Here is a 22,429-nt window from a genome sequence, read left to right on the forward strand (position 1 = left end):
ACTGACAGCACAGCCCTGACAGCACGTCACCTCTCTGTTATTCAAATCTATTGGTCCAATCACTGTTATTCGGGGCGTGGTTATCTTTGAATGGCGTCCTCTGATTGGCCGGTTGGCAAAAAACACATACTCCACAGCAGCCGTAATGTTTCTTGTTTCTCGTCGAAGTTTTCCTAAAGTGAGAGGATAATGTGGTGTGAGACCTAAATACGTACAGCTTGTCTGTCATGTGCAGCCATTCGTCCTGAAGCGGCAACCGGTTTGTATTTTTATGTTAAAAGTTAAGTAAGTTAAAGAGAAGAAGGGGAGAAGCCACCATTGTTCGACCTGGATCGTCTAACGTAAGTTGAGCAGCTAACATGCTAATTGAGCTAATCATTATTTGGATGTGCTGCTGTTAACAGAGAAGCATGAATTCACTGTTTTCGGCCGTGTCTCCTGTCTGATGTTGGTGTTATTGAGTACAGCCTTCCTCCGACAATACAGCTCATTGGGAAAATGTGGTGTTTACATTCCGATCATTAGTCAAGCGTCCTCGTTGAAGAGTAAAATGTATGAATGGACTTGATAGTGTCCAGGAGATTAGTCATCAGGTTAGCATCTAACGTTAGCTACTCATCATGAATCATAAGCGACTTTATTGTTTATTTATACCTTTAAGACACATCTGCAGTAGTTAACATACAAACCTATGTAGTAGAGTGTCATACTACTTTTAAACATAGTTGCTGTAGATAACTTTAATTACAATAATTATAGTTTTATATAGTCTCCTGGCAGTTAAATCATGGCAAGGTCGAAACGTTTCACAACTCATTTATTTAGTGTATTTACATGATTTCAGTTTTAGGAAGGTTTCATCCCACATTTCAGATGCACTCATGTTACATAACACATCACAGTTTATTATCGTCACTGGGTTTTTAGGTAGTTGTACACAATAAACAGTCAACTGATCACCATGAATTTAGTGTAAGTTTGTTGTTGTTACATGTGTTATACTGTCCCAAACCACCCAAGGCAAAACAAAAACATCTCACAGTAGATGTAAAGTTATTCATGATGACATTTTTCTTTACAGGCTTCCCAGATTTCCTGTTCCTGCGCAGAAGTATTATCGGTTAGTATCTCAGTACTTATTTAGTTGTTGCTTTCTTTTGTTTTGGTGGAGGATCTTGCTGGCTCATGCTGTTCTGTGGCGTGGTGTTTCCATATTTAGATTTTGCTGTCAGAGACTGAAGTCATTTTAGTCAATGGGCTCTAAGCTGCTGTGTGTTCAAGATGGAATCATATACCATTTGTGACTCAGAGTAGATTCAGTGACTCAGTGACTACCTCCTGTGAAGCTGACACTAAAAAACAACCCTTCCTTTTGATGTATCTTAAGACCCACATCGCTGTCTGTGTTACACTCTAGTTCATGCACACTACAGCTTTCTGAGCTGGCCAGTTCTCTCAGAAACACACCCAGTTGGCATACAATGGGGGAAAATGCTACACAAACACTGGCACGCATCAAATGGTGATTATAATAATGTGCAGCAACATGAACTGGATATACTCCTAAAACCCCGACCTTTAATATGCAATCATTCACATTCATTACCAGGAATAACTTGGAAAAACATAGACATAGTCTGTTTTTGTTCAGCTAATTCATGGATTATGATAATTTTTCTTGTGTAAAAATCTGCTATATTAGCAGCAGACTTACTCTTGCACTCTTAGTTTGTCCTAAACAGTAAAATGTACTCTTAGTTCTAAGTTTAGTTTAAGTACATCTGCTGTGTTGTGTCTGAGTGAGAGAAATGTATTAGCAATTGACATCAACAAGGTGTTGCATCTTGTCAAAACAATTCTTTTGTTCATTTGTTTTTGTTTTTGTTTTTTTAAGATTTGTGCCCATCTTGCAGTATGAGCTCAGTGCTGAGCTAACACATGTCAAAAATAAAAAGTACCAACTCAGCAAGCATGCAGTGCAAAGGTCCTAATCCAACATGCTTAATGAAACCTATCCTACGTGCTATGCAGGCAGAACATGTAGGCCTGGACATTAATTTAGTCAGTATGCCAATATATTAATTCCTTGTCATAGCAACTCCTCAAATGTTATACTCTGTGGATTTGCTCTGGATTTGTTTTGGGTTTTAACACCGTCCCGTTTGTCTTTAATAACCATATGCGCACAACTGTTACATCCAAATAATTTAATGTATTGTAACTTTCAGGATGCACAAACTATTCATACTATTAACTTGTATTGGTTAAAAAGATAACTTCTGTCACAAAGGATTTTAAATACACGCAGACCAAGTTTGCAAAAAACTATTCTGCCCCAGTTCCCATTTTGTGTGTTTGCTGGGAGGAGGGGGCCAATGGGTTAAACTTGGGGAACAGTGGGTGTGGTTGATATGACCTCACGGAGAAATGAAGTAATAGTTGACTGTGTTCTGTACTTGGTGCAGTCTTGTCCATGTAGCTTGCTTATTGTCCTTTGCTTTGGTGGAAGTGCGTATACACAGTACGTTCATATCTTTTAAATTTATTTCTTCTTATAATAGGTTTCTGCTCTGTTTCAGTACTTTCCTTCTATTTTAGCGGCATTTTCTTGCTACTTGCTACTACTGCTTGCATGGCTTTTAGATCCTCAGGCATCCATAGTGTTCTCACCCTGTATAAACTTTGGAGCACATACGCACCTCTCCAAGCCTGGATCAACTGAGTCAGTGTCATAGATTGACAGCTTTCCTGTGTTGAGCCCATCCATCCATTCCCGCTCTGCTCTCCCATTCCCTGCCTGCATTGTGCACGCTGCTGTTTGGTTGGTGTTGCCATGGCACTGTGTGGCCAGAATGAGGCTTCACATAGAGCATCTTGTGTTCTCTTCACAGAGGGCTGCTGATGAGCGATAGAGGGGCAGTGACGCAAAACACACAGTGTACGAACACAGCCGTGTGGCCTGACATTCAGCGGTGGGACAGTCGCGTACTTCACCTCATTGAGTGACATTTGGGTCACGTCCCCTTTGCCAACTCCCTTTAAGATTTTCTTTCCTTTCTTGTTGGCTTTTGTTTTTAAACGCAACCATTTTTTTGGGAACGAAACTGGGATTTTCCCTCATATTATGCACTTCAATGGATACCAGTTGCTCAGTGGTTAGCACGCGAGCTGAGGAGCAGTCCTTTCATGTCCGCTACAGGTAGGAATACCTCCTTTCTCAACAAAAGTATGGTTCTAGAGTAGAGTAAGTGTCCCTCTAGGTTTTAGCTTTTTAGCTTTTTCCCTCATTACCTTTCAACTGTTATTTATTGATGGTTAGGAAAAGAGAAGCTGCCTTTATTTCCAATTATTTTAGAAATTGTTAATGTTTGTTTAATATCTGGTAACCACTGAGGAATTTACTTGTGTCTCAAGTTAAACTATAGAGTGGGAGGACCTCTTATTGATGCTTTCTGTGAGTTTGTTGAATAAAGACAGGTGAGTTTCCTAAAAATAAAAAAAAGGCAGCCAGGTGTTCCGATGTACCCAGGTAAAGAGCTCAGGCAGCAGGTGTGATCTGCACAACACAGAAAGAGCCACTGCAGTTGGCTTTAATATTTCACAAGCCCTGAAAAATTCATCACTGCTGGCTTTGTTTTTCACCAAGTGTCCAACTTATTTGGATAGTGTACATTTAGTCATAGAGAAGGCATCTGCTTGGTGGAAGGATGTTATTTTCTTTTTCTTTCACTGGATACTGTTGTAACTAGGCTAGTTACCCACTATGAATTGACTTCATTATACTACACTAGATCCTGTGTCTGACACGTCTAAGAAAGCTACTTAGCCCTCATCAGCTTTACTCTGCCGGGTGCACAGTCTACAGCTTTAATCTCAGGTGACCAGGTCAGAAGAGAGAGCTTGAAAGACAGACAAGCAGATTAGCTGAGAAAATGCTGATGGAGTAGTTGCCTTTTAGCCACGCATTGGAGGTTAATACCGTGACAATATCAGACTTGTCTCCTTGCAAGTCTTCCAATTTGTGACGCTTAACTTTCTCTGTGACATCAGGAGATCAAGTTTTGATACTACAGATTGAGTTTTTATTTTTTTTAGACATGAATCCCAGATAAGATCTTCATCCACTTCTTTTCGTATAGTCATGTTGAGCTGATGTCTCCATGCTTCAGAGAAAGAGAAGGAGCTGCAGCCTGCAGGTTTTTCCAGTGGAAACCTATGTAGATGCCTCTCAGATGCTCCATGTGCTGTTGTTGTTGTAAGACACAAAAAGCCAGCAGGTAGGCTAGTGTTTGCCACAGCTAAATTGTAAAAAATATATATATTATTGTGGTAGTAAACAAAAGTAGGATCTTCTAATTTGAGGTGTAAGGTGCTGATGAGATCATCCTTATCAACTATTCAGGACGCCACGTTTGCCTATGTTGACAAATTATAGCCTAGCTGTATGATGGAACAGGCTGTATTTGGTGTTTTTGTGTCATAATAACGCGCCGTGGACCATGTAAACTGTAATCTCATCTGAAGAATCCCAACTGCACCATGTTTTTATTTTTGTTTGTCCGTTTTTGAGCACCAAAACTTTTTTGGGTACACAAGGAAAGCTTGAGATAAAAGCTTGAGACTCGATTGAGAATAGTTTGTGTGAAACTCCCACAAACACAGTTTCCTGAAAAACAAAAGTTGACAGACTAACAGTTGTTGCTGCTTAATCTGAAGATAATCCATCTGCAGATAAGCCACCAGCCATTGTCTGGGACTACTTCTCTGTTAGCCATGAAATGCATGGGTTTAACTTCAGATGTGAGCACATAAAGCTTTGTTATTCATTTGTTATTTGTTTAAAAGGACCCACTTGAGTGCTTGTTAATGTTTTCATACTGATTTCCTACACTACAGGAAACAATTTTCTGCATCCTTTCAATTTCACTTTGTTTTAAATTTTATGGATAGGATGCACTGCTTTCACAGGCTGAATTGTCACAAATTAAGATTCATAAAAATTTAATGGTTTCTTAAATTGAAAAAAAAGGGAAAACATTATCTTTTAGAAACAACAAAAATCTCTTGCACAATTGAAAATGATTTGAAGTAATGTCCCGCTGAGCATACACAGTTTGTGGTTCTTAGGCTAAAACACACAGAACAATTTCACAGAATATATAAATGATGTCAAGTTCTAAACAACACTAATAAACAGTGGGATAATGAACATTGTGACATTTTTACCTCCTCTTTGCTTTGTTTGACTCTAACAGGAACACACTTTACTTTCTGAAGGCATGTCAAAAGGATGTGAGAACTACTATAATAAACCCACGCCAGTCTGAGCCATTGTTCTCTGAAGGTGGAAGGAAGTAGCTAAAAAACATTCCATGCTAAATGCCTTTGCTTCGAAAGACCCCTGTTCAGTTGGCTGTGGCTCACAGCCAGAGAATATCTGTTTTCCTTTAATATCTGTATTCACACACGTTGGAGCTCTTTAATTTTGTTTTGTTAATTTATTAATTTTTTTTCATAAGGCTCGGCCAGTTTAAACAGCAGATTAGATCCTTAGTAGAAACCTGACGCAGTGACTCTGTTTCTGTCTGTCGTAGGATGGAGGTGTCCTGCCTGGAGCTGGCGTTGGAGGGGGAGCGGCTCTGTAAGGTGGGCGACTACAGAGCAGGTGTCTCCTTCTTTGAAGCTGCTATTCAAGTGGGCACGGAGGATCTGCAGGTGCTCAGTGCCATCTACAGCCAGCTGGGCAATGCCTACTTTCACCTGCATGATTATGCCAAGGCCCTGGAGTTTCACCGGCATGACCTCACTTTGACCAGGTTGGACCTACAGCGGCTCCCAAGTCTCCACTCTTTATTCTGCTTATCGATGGTAATTTTACTATTAATATTTTATGCGTTGTATAGGACCATTGGTGACCTACTAGGAGAAGCCAAAGCCAGTGGAAACCTTGGAAATACATTAAAGGTGCTGGGGAGGTTTGATGAGGCTGTGCTTTGCTGTCAAAGGCACCTGGACATTGCTAGAGACATTAACGACAAGGTGAGGAAGCAGCATTTCAAGCACTTGAATGAGAACATACACAGTAAAATATTCTGTGGAGTGTGGCGAGATTCTGTCATTTCAGCACTAACTTGCGGTTCCTGAATTTGTAGGTGGGTCAAGCAAGAGCTCTGTATAACTTTGGGAACGTGTACCATGCCAAAAGTAAAAGTATCTGCTGGAGCGGAGCAGAGCCCGGAGATTTCCCAGAAGAGGTTATGGTGGCTCTGAGGAAGGCAGCAGAATACTATGAGTAAGTGACTTAAAGTTTGTTATAGAGCATGTAACACAGTGCCGTTCAACTAGCATAACTATTACCAGTTGTTGAACTTTGACTGTGTGTGGATTTTAAGGGCAAACTTGGCGATAGTGACGGAGCTTGGAGATCGGGCAGCCCAGGGTCGAACATATGGCAACCTTGGCAACACGCAGTACTTATTGGGAAACTTTCGCAAAGCTGTAGCTTGTCATGAACAGGTGGGTGTATAAGCTTACCTCAGTGAGAAACATCAGTGATTTTAGTTACAGAAATAATAAAACATGTTTCCTTTTTAGCGCTTGCTCATAGCTAAAGAGTTTGGTGACCGTTCGGCAGAGAGACGGGCTTACTGCAACCTGGGCAACGCCTACATCTTCTTGGGGGAATTTGAAGTGGCAGCTGAGCATTACAAGTAAACCACAGTTCTCTATTTCAAGTCATTCTCTGTATAGAAAAGTCACAAAGGCATTTTCATAGAAAAGTCAGTTTTTCCTTGAATAAATGTTGTTACTAGTTTGTCTTTCAACAGATACAACTGTATTTTTAAATTTATGTCTGAACCAGCAGGGTAGACGGAGCTTTAAAGAGCAATTTATCATTTTTCTTCTTTTCTACTTTACCACTAAGATAGGAATGTTGGGTGTGGTGCAACATATCTTTGTTGAAAGTCTGCTTTTGTTAGTGTTGAGCCACTAAGCCTAGATTTAACTTAGGTTTCCTGTTTTCTTCCATGAGCATCTCAAAACAGCTCTCTGACAACTTCAAAAACAATATCTAAAAAACTAATGGGAATCTTTCCTGGTCTGTGACATTATATGTTCCTGGTGCTTCTTCTGAAAAAGCAGGTCTGAGATATAGTAAGCCAGGAGAACTGCCTCTTTGCTTGCTCTTTGCCCATTTTGTCTGTGTTTGTCAGGAGGACATTGCAGCTGGCGAGGCAGTTAAAGGATCGAGCTGTGGAGGCCCAAGCCTGCTACAGTCTGGGCAACACCTACACTCTTCTCCAGGACTATGAGAGAGCCATAGACTACCACCTCAAACACCTCATCATAGCCCAGGACCTCAATGACAGGTACACACATACACACACACATACACACAATCATAATAGGAATAGAAACTCATGTATATATTTCTTACACTTTATGCCCTGTACATGCATTTAAATGTGTTGCTGTAGGATTGGGGAGGGCCGTGCATGCTGGAGTCTGGGAAATGCTTACACTGCACTGGGGAACCATGACCAGGCCATGCATTTTGCTGAGAAACATCTGGAGATCTGCAAAGAGGTATGCATGGTTAAATTTGACCAAAACAGATGATTATATCATGTACAGTACATTTACCACTGTTTGTTTGTTTTTAATATAGACTGGTGACAGGAGTGGGGAGCTGACAGCTCGTATGAACGTGTCTGATCTCCAGATGGTACTGGGTCTGAGCTACAGCACAAATAACTCCACCCTATCAGAAAATAAGGATATAGACTATAACCTGCATGGTAAAAAAAAACATCGAACACCCTAAAGCTTCACAGTACTGCTTGCATAAGGTGCTAACAGGGTTTATGTGGTTTAGGAGCCAGGCCCAGGATGAGCAGAAGACACAGCATGGAGAACCTGGAGCTGATGAAACTCACTCCAGACAAGATGAATGTAAGAACTGCTCTCACGTACCCCTTCTCTCCTTTCTTCTTTGTGTTAATCAGTCTCTCTGTGTGTAATAAAGGGTCAGAAGTGGAACAGCGACATCCTGAACAAACCGTCCAAACCCTCACTAGCTAAGAGCTCTTCCAAGCTGTTCTTTGTCAACCGTCTGCGTGGGAAGAAGTACAAGAATGGTGGCTCAAGTAAGGTCCTTCAGGACACCAGCAACACCTTGGACACTAGCCAGACCCCTTCCCAGGGACCACAGAAGGTATGCAGCACACAGGTTTAGTACAGGTGTCATCAAACAAGGTCTGGTTTTGTTTTGCCATTTTCCATTTATTATTTTTCTTTTTCTTTATCAGCGGCTCAGTCCTGACATGCTCGGAGATGAAGGCTTCTTTGACCTCCTTAGTCGTTTCCAGAGCAACCGTATGGATGACCAGCGGTGTTCAGTACAAGATAAGGGCAGCAGGTTAAACAGGGCCCCAGAGTCACCTCCTAGAACCATCAGGAAATGTGAGTCCATACATTCATACTCAGACTATCTAATTTCCAGTCTGGACTTTACTATGTTTATCTCTTGTGGCACTTTTTTAATCCTCTCTAACACAAATGCAGCGGTGTCAGAGTCTGCTAACGTCTCAGGCGCACAAGGCCAACGCTTAGAGGAGTCGTCAGCTGCAGGGGGAAGCCTGCCTGGCCTGAGGCTCCATCAAAATAGCAACCAGGCCGTGCTCAGCCACCTGATGGCCAATGCTGACAACGCTGAGCCGGACGACGACTTCTTTGATATGCTTGTTAAGTGCCAGGTACCTGATCGGACCAAATATTCATTGTATGAAGAGTAAAGCTAATGGAATACTGCTTTAATAAACAAGAAATCATAATATGCTGTCTTTCATGTCCTCTTTTTAGGGGTCCCGTTTGGATGATCAGCGCTGTGCCCCTCCCCCTCCTCCTGCCCGTGGGCCCACTGTTCCAGATGAGGACTTCTTCAGCCTCATCATGCGCTCTCAGGCTAAACGAATGGACGAGCAACGTGTCACCCTGCCTTCTGCAGCAAACACTGCAGTGAGGGCCAGCTCCAGCTCAAACTGAACTAAAGGGACAGGTTTTCTTTTCTTTTTTGTCATGAAGGTGTGGGGCAACATTGGCATTGACTAGTGAGGTTGTCACTGAGAAAAAAAGCCTTGTATCTTTTTGTGTCCCTTTGGACAAAACAAAGCACTGTCAAAGTTGTATATAATATACAGTTTGGAAAAAAGTCTAACAAGGACTTATTTCACTCAACACTAGCAAACTCTCAGCTGTTTCAGGGACAAAAGTGTTGCTTTCTATAAATCACTTTTCATGTCTTTGTACTAATTTCAATTCACTTTGTGTATTTTTCAATACACAATTATAGTTATGTTTATATTTATTGTACTTTTTATGATTGTTATGTCTGATATGTATGTTCTGCTAACTGTTATAGAGTAATGTGTATACACACAGTGGGCATACAGGTACAGCACTCTTTCCATGTATTTTGTTTATATGTCAGCTACATGCTTGAAAATTTACAGAGGTCATTAACAAGGAAATTAACACAAGCTATTTTAAATTTGATAATAATGAATTGTGTACAGGCCTCATATTCTTTTGTACTAGTGAGTGAGTGAGGTCAGAGAAGTAAATCCTCATTCCTCTAGGAAACTTGTTTGGACTTTTTAAAGTGTTCAGTAAGAGAACAAGAAGCTTGTGTAAAAGACACTTTATTGAACGTACCAGCAAACACACATCAGTTAGCTTGAATTAATTTAAGTCACTTTTAAAAGAAGAATTAGAAAGGCTTAAATACAAGAGCCACTAGCATTTCCAAAACATACTAATAACTGTACATACATAAACACAACTGAAATAAATACTTCTATTTACGTATTAGTTTGGCCTTATTTGTTAAAACAATATATACTATACATAAAAACTTAAATAAGCATCTTTGTAAGTAAATCAATTTTAGAAGACAATGTTAAAAAAAACAAAGTGCGCATGTAAAATACAAAGAATACAATACATATGCCTCAAATACTGGTTCTAAATAAATAAACACCCGTGCTTCCATTCAGATTTCTTTGTGCATATGGTTAGATCCTTGTTATGGGTGAAATCTGCCACCTACTGTTGTTAGATTATTACAGCAGTAGACAAACCAAAGAGTTAGAACAGCGACAAATCCTACACTGAACGCTGCAGCAGTCAACAAAAAAAAAAAGTGTATTTTCCCTTTGATGCTGACAATTACAATCTTCCATTGCAAGCAAGTCATAGCAAGACACCGTAACAGCTTTTCAAATCAAATGCTCAAGCTAATTTACATTTTTGGAGTTGTAGTAACGCTGTGGATACAGTTAGTTAACATTAGACGTCACTACATCCCGCAGGGAAGCAACAGATGGTTCGACTTCCACAGATTCCGCTTCGTAATAGGAAAAAGTCACTGACACAAAGTTACATTTTACACCATAAATTCAACTTGTTTTCCCAAACAATAGCAGCAGTACACCAGCTGTAAGAAAATGATATGCAAAATAAGAAGGAATGTTACAGATTTTGATGCCGAAAAATGACCCTTATGCTCTCTCGCTCTCTTTTCGATTGTTTGTTCTTACATTTCCCTCATGGAAATTTAAAAATTAAGGAAGGCACCGTCATTAACAAAGCACGCTGTCCTGTCTAACTCAAACATTCCTCAGTGAAATGGGCACGGAGCAAGTGACCGGTGAAAATGTAGGACATCATGTTGTATGACAATAATGAATGCTGTTTTACCTCTAAATATGACAAGATTCAGGGTAAAAAGAGAACATGCAATGTGTGCTTTTGCATCTCATAGGTTTGTATCCATTTGGCTTCCTACAGACGGGAGGGAAAGGCTGACCAGGCTGTGAGTGTGCTGAAAGGGTGTGACAGTGTTGGTAGCGCAGAAGGAGCAGTATTGTTTTAGGGGAATGTGTCTTTCAGATCGTAGCTATTGGTCGGTGTGTGTATTACGGGTTGTGTGTCCAGAGTGTGACAGTGCGATCCGCAGAGGATGAGAGGAAGGACAGGTCATGTGTGTGCCATCGACACTGAATCACCTTGTCGCCGTGCTCTCCCACCACAGTCAGAGGCAACTGTTTGGTCAGGTCGCCTGAACAAACACAAACAGAGGAAAAATGTCAGGCATGCAGACAAGAAATCACAAGGTCCTACTGAAGACAAAAGTTTTCCTCTAGACAACACAGGTGGAGGGTTGAAATGGTTCAGACTCCAACTGTAGCTAGTGATTTAAAATTTGTTACTGTAACTGGCAGTAGTGTAGTTGTTAACATAGTCATGATGTTGACAACTACATTACACAACCCATTTATATTATCTAAGTTTGGTTATTAACAGTAAGCTGTGTACAGTGTTTATATAAAATCCAAACATATAATGTTTCCCATTAAAACAGAGTTATGTTTTCGATTAACAGCTCTGGGTGTATTAGTCTATTGTGGACAATGTTGTGTTACAAATCTGTGAGCTTTGTGACAATATTAGGTTTAAGAAGATCTGAATCACAGTACAGTAATACTTAAATGTGTTAGGTATTTAACCAGTTACAAATATTCCTTTCTTGTTATTTTATTCATAAAGTGTTTCTCCTCAAAATGTACCATCTACTGACATGTATTATTATTGTAATATAAAACTACCTAGACCATAACGGAGGATTCCAGTCAATAATCCATTTCCAACACTTCTACAGTGACATTAAAACAGAACATAAAGAAACTAATGATGGAACAATGCCTGTTTGGTTAGACGTACCTTGGAGGTTGGTGACCATGACCTTTGTGTCATAGGAACCAGTGAGCAGGTAGTGTGCACCAGGGGAGAACCTAACAGATCGGACATCGCTTGTGTGTGGCCGGTACACCTGAACAATGCGTCCTCCTCTGATGTCATACAGCATACATGCACTGTCTTCCTGTCCTGTTGCTAGGAGACGGCCACTAGGGTCCACTGCTACAGAAGCAACAGGACTGCCTGTGGCGAAAAAGAAGTGAGGTGTCGCTGAGAACCCAGGAAAGTAAAAAGGAGTGTCCTTCTGTAAAGATGATTATTTTTCCATACTACTGATTACTGAAGCAGGGTTGGTGTGATTCATCATACCATGGAGGAGAAACTCATTAAAGACACACGATAAAATCTACCTGAGCCATGGAAAGCAGTTCCCACTACTCGGACACAGCTGGGCACCCTGAGGTCCCAGAAACGCACCGTCTTGTCTTGGGAACCGGAGGCAATCATCCAGCCTCCCCATGTATACAGAGACAGAATGTGACCTAGACAATACAAAAACCCGTCTCATCATAGGAAACACAATCTTTCTACTCTCAGATTAGAGGCGAGCTCGATCGATGAAACAGTCAGTATACCTGTGTGTCCACTGAGCGCGTGCAGACCCTGTCCCCTCTGACAGTCTGTGGTATAGATGTTACAATCTCCTGCACCAGCACTGATCAAGATTGCTCCCCCACTTTCTGGACCCTCCATGAAGGCCAAGTCTCTAATGGTGCCATCGTGCATGCTGAACTCCAGATCTGGACCTAAACCAACAGAAATGCACACAAAAAAATGAGACTGTGCTGATGTCAACAAACAGGACTGTTAGCATGCAGCCCTGCAGACTGTGTTCACCTGTGGCATTGCACGTCTCTGCACTGAAAGGTAAGACTTTGACGTATTTGTCATTGGAGCCTGTAGCTAGCAGCTGCCCACAGTGGCTCCAGGCTACACAGTAGATTGAGCCTTTGTGGTGTTTGTTCCTCTTGAAGCGGACAACTGGCTGCTTGGTTGGACTTGACCCACTAAAGACGGCAGAAAAGAATAATGAAAGGTGACCAGTAGCAGAGAAGATGACATGTACTGTCTTTTCAAAAGTGACCAATTTGTTTTGAACTACCCAGTTTAGAGAATGAACTTTTGGCAATCGACGTACTTCAAATTGGGAACTAGACTATTGGGAAGATAAGTGTGTCTTTCTGTCCCTACACTGGCTTCTGTATGACCATTACACCATTACAATTAATTCAAAGTTCAGGTCACGAAAATAATAGTATCCCGAATGTTCAAATGCCTTAAAAGTGGGAATTCAAATAAGATTCTAGTTCTAAGATATGGGGCACATCATACTATCAGTCTTATAAATAATCGTGTCATAAAGAGGGTCATCAAAGGTTGGACACTGTTTATGTCCACACACTTGGTTACCTTGTGTCTAGTGTTTCTGGATAAGCACACACACGTAAAGTTTTGGAGTTGGATCCCACAGCATACAGCGCTCCAGACGGGTGAAAGGCAACAGCACGAATAGCCTGAGTGTCCTCCAGAGTATGTACTGGCACAAACAGGTTTTTTGACTTGTCATCCTGAAAGAAGAAAAAAAAAAAAACACATGAAACACACACAGAAGAAATATAATAAGCATCATAATCTACTCTGATGTTCTATGATATTCATACTGTGAAGCCAGCATGACATCACAGCCACTCTGCTGTAATCTGCTTAGTTAAATTAGCATGACTCTGTATTATCATATGCTGTGATGAAAGCAGGAGGAAATGATGTGATGAAGTTTAAATCAAATCAGTGAGCTTGGAGGCTAGATAATTGTTGCTGCTGAATACCACAATGAACTGTGGCAGTGAATGAAAAGTCATTTCAGGTTTAAGCACATTATTACCCACCTCTTTACTTCGGGATAAGGAGCCTGGAGAGTCACCTTGTTGAGCTCCCTTGTGTTTCTGCCCACTGCCAACAAACAGAAAATACACTTAACATCAAATTCATCAAATTCAACCCTGATATGAAAACAAGGTTCATGCACACAGCAAATCACATCTACCTCTGAGAGACAACTGGGGACTCATTTGGAGGTGGGACCGTGCGGCCCCCTACGGTGCGTTGAGGGGTGCTGCTGAGCACCCCTCCCCCTCGGGCTTGCCCCTGCTCTGGCGTCCCAGAAGGGGGGTTGTTATTGTCCTCAGAGGTGGGGGCGTTCCCGTTGCCATTACACTGCTGGGCCAGAGATTTTACCTCCTCTCCTAAATTCTCCATCCCCACATTGAGCTCCTCCAGCTTCTGGATGGACCTGAGAGACACACAAATACATGTGCATGTGCATTCATGAGCTCTGTCTCCATAAAAACACACTTTGTATGTTTTCATAGCCTTTAGAAAAAAGAGGAAAAACAGGGAAGTTAACTCACATTTCATTTCACTTCTGAGCAGACGCTCAGTACATTGGCTGAGTTGAAATAGCTAAAATTATTCCAACAGCAGAGGACAAAAGAAAACTAAAGTAATGATGTCATTATGCACTGCTACCCTTGTGAATAATGCAGAGGTTACACAGACAGGGAGGTAGGGGAGAGGGCTGCGAGGAAATGCCAGGGGACAAATTAAAGGGCTCCTGCTAACAGTAGACAGCATGGCAAAGCTGCCAAACTATACGTTTCATTTGGCCTCTATAGCTAAAAATATTGTTGAGCATATCTTTAATAAACAGGGGGCGGAGATAGTCCCTTGTGATTTGATGCAGCTCATCACCACAGATGGTGCAGTGTGGACCCAAGGCAGGTTTGGGGGAGGTGTTGGTCATGCCAGCCACATGGGACCCATCATTATCAAGGCTTTAACATGTCTACTTCTCCTTGTCTGGCAGCTGCTCCTCTATTGTATGAATATATTAAATGCTGTACCATAATTAGCAGGCTTAAGGCAGTCAACCTGCAACACAACTAAATGCATGATGAAGTTTACTCTATGACCTGATTATATGTTATCTATAAAACATCTCTTGCTGAGTCTCTACCTGTTTAGGAACTTTTCTGTGAGGCTGTGCTGCATGTCGCTGGGTGGGGGCTCCTGCTGGACTCCTCCTTCCAGGAGCATCTGCTGGTACATCTGCCTCTGCTGCTGCTTCTGCTCCAGGTGCTGCTGCACACGCAAACGCTGGCGATAATACTCTTCATACTTCTCTGTGGAGTCACGAAGCTGAGGATGGGACACAGCATGCATTTTGTACATGAAAAAGAGAAATTAAATACTTACTTAATTACTGTTACTTAGCGTTAACTTATTATTTTAATCTACTGTTACATTTATTCACACATCCATAACACATGATGAATCATGAAAAGTTATAAAAGTTTTTGTTTAAACTCCTCAAAAACAACATTGTGATTGTGTGAATTCTGTTCCACTCTCTGTTCTTGTCATTTCAGGTATTAGATGAGGAAAGAGGGTGAGACTGAGAGATGAGGACAGGTCACTTCCCCTCTCTGTCCTTTGTTTCCTATCCTGACAATCTGAGAGGAACTGATACGATTGGAGACGGGAGAGAAGCTGGCAGCGTGCCAGCGTTCGAAAAAAGGGCTGGGCTGAGAGGAAAATGAGAAAGAGAAGACAAGGGTGTGACAGAGAGTTCACAGAAGTCTGCTTCTGTTTCTGGCCTCTTTATGTGTCTCCGGGGTGACGGGGAAGGCAGAGCAAAGCACCAGCTTCACACTGAGCTGCACAAGAGGCCCAGAATGGAAAGCATGAGACACACAGACAGATGAAACTGTGATACTGTGTTAACACTGTGTTTACAGGCAACAGTAATGGTTCATTTTTACAGTTAAGGTCCCACAGTCTCCAGCTGTGTCCCCACTGACTGTGAATGTGATCCACCTGGGCTTGTTCTCCCCTTCTCTACCTTGCAGTCCTAAGATACTGGCTGGATATGTAAAATCGCTGGAGCCACCTTATTTCTCATAATCGACCCAATGTTATACAAATGTATCCATTTAAATTAATAAAATTAAGGAATAAGAATTCATTCTCAGTGTTAAATACTAAACCAGTATGGGATATAAATCAGCTTTCATTAATAATCTAAATATTTAAAAGTTACAGTGAATTACACTGTGACCTATATTTGATACTTTAATTTGCAACTGGTAAAGTTATCCAGAATTATTTAAATGTATATGTATATGTAAAATGTATATTTTCTTCCAATGTAGGACAAGCCATCCAATTCATGTTCGTTTGTGATGGAGCAGAAATAACGATCACTTTGGAAAGTTAAAGTCACAGCGTGTTAACAAATAAGTGTATAACTGCAGTTGACTGAGTAATGAGGAAAACAGGTCTACGATGGTCTTAATCAGCATGTCACTCTGAGCAGCCATGTCTGCCTTGACACTGCTTAGGCTGTAATCCAAACTTGCAGCAGGATGACTCAGACACACTATTCAAATAGATTTATATTTAAACTTTCACAGTAGGCAACACCCATCAAAGAAAAGAAAACAACACAGGGACATAATTAAATACACAACTTGTTAATGTGTGACTTACAGTATAACGGGTCTGACAAGATTTTAAAAAGATAATAATGTTTACCTCGTTCTTGTCAGCAGAGCCAGCTGATGGTGCGTCCTCGCCTGGAGCTGAGGCAGGACGCATGTTCTGAGCTCCACCCGAACTCAGCATCTTGTCCACAGGTGTCTCTGTCCTCGACCTTTACAGAGGACAAGGACCAACATGAACAGATTATTTAAGGCATGTTTAATGCCTTCAGACAAAGGTGTGAAAACATCTGAGCCCTCACGTTTCAGGAGATTCCTCAAAGATGCTGTGGCAGTCGGAGCTCTCCATCATGAGACTCCTGCTCAGGCTCTGCCCGCCTGTTCCAGGATAGTGGAAGTTGGCGAACGAGTGGGACATGGGAGAGACCCCTTTACCTGACATTATCTCGCCACCGCTTGCTCTCTTATCCTGGCCAGACAGCCCATAGGACAAGCCATCCAATGCTGGGTTCAAGGAGCGTGACATGTAGGTGTCCGCTGACTGAGGGCGGCGCAGGGGGGAGGAGGGGTATGGAGACAGTTTGCTGATAAGCGGGGTGAGGAGGTCAGCGTAGCCAGTCTTTGCAGGCTTGACCAAGCGGTCCACGTGGATGTTGAGCTGTTTCTGTTCAAAGGCGCAGGAAAACACGCTGTGGGAGAGGTTTTGCATCCAGGAGAGCAGAGAGAGGTCCAAGTCATCACAGCCATTACCACACAGCATGTCGACACCCAGGAGGACCTCGCTCTCTGTGATCTCCTCACCTGTCGCCTTGCTCTGCACAGACCATAAAAAAAGCATTTAACTACAAACTCACTGCTTTAGAGGTACAACCTACTTTCAGAACTCAGACCACAGTATTTACATTTACTTTTATTAGTACAAACCTGGCAGAACTCCACACAGCACTCATAGAGGACTCCCTTGAGGAGCAGCTGGAAGAGTCGATCCCTGCTGGCTTTGAAGCCAGCTTCACTCAGCTTCCTGTCTGCAGGGATAAACTCTGCCACCATGGTGCAAGCCTCCTCAAAACACTGCACTCTGGCAGTGCTGGGATTCCAGTCCTGAGGGATCATGATTAAGATATACGCCACACCGTATTAATTTGCAGAAAAGAGCACAGGAGAATCACGGCACATAAAGAGTAAAGAGTAAAAATGAAACAATGGTGCAAATTTTTTTTCATTGCGCTCTAAATAGCTAAATTCTTGCCTTGAACTCAGCGTGGTTTGTGAGGCGAGGCAGGGTGAGGAGCAGACATAGTTTACTGTAGTCATCTTTGGAGGGACAGAACTCTTCCACGGCATGGAGACACTTGACTGCTTCCTGCATTGTAAACTCCAACTGAAAAACATGAAATATATTTCACAGACTGTCACCGTTGACTGAATCCAAGGTTCTCTAAGAGCAGCAGAACAGAAAATAGTACTTTGTGTATCGAATAGTACTTTGTGATAGAGCTTTACCTCTGGCAGTACACTGGAGACAGAGATGGCTTTTAAATGTCAAAAAAAAACTTCAACTTCAAGGCTAAAATGCACAAGACATTAGAAAATGCTCCAGAAAAAAAACATGTTAGCTGTATGTACTTGCTCGGAAAATGTTGTGCACCATCCAGAAAATCATTACAACAAACAAGGCTGCAACAAATACACACCCCTGGGCAGTGGGCACACAATTGCCATGCATGCTAACACACAGTGTGCACAGATGTCTAAAGTAGTCTGATCTAATCCGGTTAATAGGATACGATGGCTATGGCTCAGAATCACAAACTACATCCACAGCTACGCCATTGAGTAGGCACACAGTCTAATTTAAGTGCATTACTATAGAAGAAATAAAGAGAATTGACTTAGCATTTGTGATGTCATGAAATAGTGTGTGTCAGATTTATTAATGGCAGGAAAGATTGTAGCAACTGTAAATCACATGGCCTCAGAGGAACTTATAAACAGTTTAATCCGGGTAAGTCCTTGACCGCAGCCACGTCACTCCTTGCATGCAAATGTTGCCACTGTTGAGCCACCACACCTACACACACAAAGTCCCTTATCCTCTAATAGCGTGAGTTTATTCAGAAACCTTGCAGAGCTGCTGTGTCAAATGCAATAAAACACGGTTTCTCTTCTTGTCTATGTGATTGAGCCTCCTTCTTTACTGCCATGACAACCAGTGACAGTCAGCAGGAAGACAATGTGGAACTGTTACGAAATCTGTTCACCAGGATCAAAAATCAAAGCTGTTCTTGTAGAACTTACAGTGATAATTTACTAACATGAATGTTCAGACTTACATGCTGTGGCTCATCTTCTGCAGACATGGCGTTATTCACACAGAGAGCCTCCAGAAACTTCTGCTTGAGGATGATGTAACGAAACCTGAGGACAAAGCACCGTGACACAGAAAGAAGCAACTTTAGTGCTGATGCTGTTTGTGTCTAACTTTGCTACGAGTAGCAAAACTAGTATCGTAGCATCAAACCCAAGAAGTCAAAACATCATTAAGTGAAATAAACTGAACACATAAAAAGAAACGACACAGAAAGTTGAACATACCGATAGTGACTAAGACTGTGAACACACCTTTTTTTGTCAAACTTGTCCATGCACTCCAGCGGCTGAATGAACTGCAGGACTTCATCCCACTGTCCATCAAGGACTAGTTGCCTAAAACAAAAGCAGTTTGTTTTAATAGTTAACAGCTGAGATTTCCCATAAATGTGTAAACTTTAATTATTTTTAAGTTGAAACACAAATGCACAAATTACTTTTTTATACTATCACCATAATAAGATAATACCAAACTGTATTTAATACTCATGCTGGGTACAAAGATAGACAATACCCTGAGAGCTAGAAGATCCAATTTATCTATATTAAGTAGAGTTGCAATATCTCCAATAGGGACACGTTCAGAAACAACCTTTGAGTAGAACGGCTGCATAGTACGCAGCTTACTAGAGCGGCAACCTGAGACAATAACATCAACACCATATGGTGTGATTGTTTCTTGAGTTACCTTAGGAAGAGCATGTCATCCGAGTAGAGACCATTGATGACACCGCTCTCTTTTTCCAAAGCTAGCATGCTGATGTGCAGCTTCCTGGAGTTGAGAAAGTCCAGGATCACCTTGATGACCTCCACCTCCTTCACATTTATGGTTTCTTCCGCTGTCATTGTGAGGACCGGCTGCTAATGACAAGAGCAATGGGGCAAAACAGTAAATAAAATGATATATCAGGCAGCAGGCATTAGAAACTCAGGTAGATGAAGCAGGATTCAGCCTTAATCTTTGATCCAGAATGAATATGTATTACTGTTTAGCAGTAAGTGATGATATAACCATTGATCTATATCATTTTGGCCACAAATCACAGTGTAAAATCTTAAGAGTTGTGCAAACACAAACAGTGATTCCACAAATTCCCTTATCATCCTCACATAAACCAATGTAGTAGCTAAAAAAAGAGAACATCTTTATTATCATTCTCTTGAACTCTTCATCAGACACTCAACTAGATCCTGTATACTGTGATATACTCATGTTTTATCACGGGGAGGAATTATGACATATCCAACCCAACATTGCACAGATCTATTTAGCTAAAATATATGCCGATGACATTATCTTCTCACGTTGTCCTTCCACAGTTTTGTTAATAAATTTAATGCAACACAATCAAACAACAACTACTGAACTGTACAGGAGTTTGTAGAAATTGTCATCACAACCTAAAAAGCTCATCAATGACCAAAAGCTACTGTAAAGACAAAATCCAATATGACCAGTGTCAAAACCTGGAAGGAGCTGAAGATCTAAACTATCTGATGTGATTTGGGAAGTTCACAACTGCTTATTTAAAGATGTTAATGTTCATTCAGCCATTGTTTTCTGTTTTCCAGATCTGATGTATGTAACTTAGCCTGAGAGGAACCACAGCCCTCCACATGTCATGTTTACTGTCACACATCACTATCATGACACTAAGCGGCCTCTAATATATTTATGATTATCTAACTCAATAGATGAGCCTCGACACATGAGCAGCAAGTTTGGCGACAACAACACAGAAGCACTGCAGTGCTGCTAAGCTAGCATAGAGATGTTAACAGTGGCTAATAACACTAAGTCAAACACGTTAAGAAGCTCAGGCTACCTGTTAGCTGTACATAGTGAATACAGCGAGCGGATTAGAGCAATACTGAAAAAACACACAGCTAGTTACCGTCGGGGCTCATACAAAGCTGACTAATTTAACAAGGGGAGGCTGACTAGCTAGCCAGGCCGAGGGGAGTGGGGCATCATCCGCTAGTTAGCTGCTCGGGCGGGGTGCGCACTGAGCCTCCCACCAACACACACCGACCTCTGCCGCGGTTAAAGCTCACCTGCTGCTAACAATACATGGGATGAAAACACGGTCCTCTGGGTGTTTCCGCGCTGTGGACACAAGCTGTCACGACAGTGCCGTTTGTCTTGCCTCCTTGTCGGACGGTGTCCCCTCCTTACTGGATCTTTCTCCGCCGCCGCTGTCTGCAGGAGCGCCGCCTCCGTCCGTGCGTCCGCGCACACCCACGACGCACGAAGTTAGTGTGACACGATGAACGGGATGAGAAGGTGAAGATGATGGATCATAGCAAACTGCAGAGTGAATACGAAACAAAAGACAGAGCCCTGCAAAAGTCAGTGCTGGAAAGTAACTGAGTACTGTACTCAAGTACATTTCTATGGGTTTCAGCTTTACTTGAGTATTTTCATTGTTTTACTACTTCATATTTCATATACTCTGAGAAGCAGCTTTTATAAATGCACAGTCAGATCATGTTCAATTAGAAAAATACCACAATTCACCTTATAATAATAGATATAGGAAAATAAGTGTTATTAAAGGAGAGTGTATTATTCAGTGTCTGCCATGTAATGCTTTCTCTAGTCTAATAAAAAGACAAGTGTGTTTGGTCTAGAAGAATAGGTAGACCTAATGTAAAGTGTGTCTGAGATCATTTGTCTTTTTTACACCACACAGAAACCATCATAGCAGAATTAACCAGGTAAGTGTTCACATATATATATATATATATATATATATATATATATATATATATATATATATATATATATATATATATATATATATATATATATATATACACATGAAGGATTATTTTTCAGCTGGCACCAAGTTATTTAACCCTAACTGTTACAGTGAGTACATTTCTTAAACCATGTCTGAAGACACATCCTGTGGTCGTGGAAAAGGTGTTCATCTGTTTCAGAAGGATCACATTATTGGCATGAATCAAGCTAAGAAAACATCTAAAGAGATTGATGAAACTGTAAAGTGGGATATAAAGTTTGGTGAAATCAAAAAAACAGCAGCAGAACTCACGGCTACGTTTAATAATGAAAGTAAGAGCAAGAGGTCCACACACATTTAAAGGATTGGGCCTAAACAGCTGTGTAGCCTTAAGAAAATCGTTTGTCAGTGAGGCTAATCGGAAAAGGCTTCAATTTGCTAGGGAGCATAAAGATTGGACTCTGGAGCAATGGAAGAAGGTCATGTGGTCTAATGAGTCCAGATTTACCCTGTTCCAGAGTGATGGGCACATCAGGGTAAGAAGAGGGGCGGGGGAAGTGCCTACCGTACAACCCAGTGGGGGCAGTGCTATGATCTGGGGTTGCTGCAGTTGGTCAGGTCTAGGTTCAGCAACGTTATGAGTCCAAAGAATGAGATCAGCTGACTACCTGAATATACTGAATGACCAGGTTATTCCATCAATAGATTTATTCTTCCCTGATGATATGGGCATATTCCAACATGACAATACCAGAATTCACTGGGTTCAAACTGTAAAAGAGTGGTTCAGGGAGCATGACACATTATTTTCACACATGGATTGGCCACCATAGAGTCCAGACCGTAACCTCATTGAGAATCTTTGGGATGTGCTGGAGGACCCTTTGTGCAGCTGTCTGACTCTCACATCATCAAAACAAGATCTTGGCAAAAAAATGTATGCTCTGGACAGAAATAAATGTTGTGACACTCAGAAGCTTATCGAAACGATGCCATGGCGAA

The 22,429-nt window shown here is 41.5% G+C and overlaps 2 protein-coding genes across 4 annotated transcripts; one reads left to right on the forward strand and one right to left on the reverse strand.

Annotated features, from left to right (window-relative positions):
- Positions 1–123: 123 nt before the first annotated feature.
- On the forward strand, positions 124–9,060 carry gpsm2 (G protein signaling modulator 2). Of its 2 annotated transcripts, XM_026374256.2 has the most exons (16): positions 124–341; positions 1,082–1,120; positions 2,892–3,199; positions 5,595–5,816; positions 5,904–6,039; positions 6,153–6,292; positions 6,393–6,516; positions 6,595–6,710; positions 7,215–7,370; positions 7,479–7,587; positions 7,670–7,799; positions 7,877–7,953; positions 8,027–8,215; positions 8,310–8,463; positions 8,566–8,756; positions 8,863–9,060. In XM_026374256.2, the coding sequence occupies exons 3-16, from the start codon at positions 3,135–3,137 to the stop codon at positions 9,043–9,045; spliced, it is 1,992 nt and encodes a 663-aa protein (XP_026230041.1). In that variant the 5' UTR covers positions 124–341; positions 1,082–1,120; positions 2,892–3,134; the 3' UTR covers positions 9,046–9,060. The 2 variants fall into 2 exon arrangements, with proteins under 2 accessions (XP_026230041.1, XP_026230042.1); XM_026374257.2 differs by lacking the exon at positions 2,892–3,199.
- A 1,880-nt stretch (positions 9,061–10,940) lies between these two features.
- Positions 10,941–20,892, reverse strand: wdr47a (WD repeat domain 47a). 2 transcript variants are annotated; one of them, XM_026374255.2, is made up of 17 exons: positions 20,739–20,892; positions 19,372–19,541; positions 18,936–19,019; positions 18,647–18,731; positions 17,563–17,694; positions 17,238–17,414; positions 16,616–17,127; positions 16,408–16,525; positions 14,831–15,012; positions 13,862–14,107; positions 13,704–13,767; positions 13,228–13,385; positions 12,655–12,824; positions 12,393–12,563; positions 12,168–12,299; positions 11,782–12,000; positions 10,941–11,119 (listed from the first exon to the last, which is right to left on the reverse strand). In XM_026374255.2, the coding sequence occupies exons 2-17, from the start codon at positions 19,527–19,529 to the stop codon at positions 10,977–10,979; spliced, it is 2,751 nt and encodes a 916-aa protein (XP_026230040.1). In that variant the 5' UTR covers positions 19,530–19,541; positions 20,739–20,892; the 3' UTR covers positions 10,941–10,976. The 2 variants fall into 2 exon arrangements, with proteins under 2 accessions (XP_026230040.1, XP_026230039.1); XM_026374254.2 differs by having other exon boundaries at positions 19,372–19,544.
- Between the last annotated feature and the right edge of the window lie 1,537 nt (positions 20,893–22,429).

The sequence above is a fragment of the Anabas testudineus genome, chromosome 17 (assembly GCF_900324465.2).
Source record: "Anabas testudineus chromosome 17, fAnaTes1.2, whole genome shotgun sequence".
Taxonomy (NCBI): domain Eukaryota; kingdom Metazoa; phylum Chordata; class Actinopteri; order Anabantiformes; family Anabantidae; genus Anabas; species Anabas testudineus.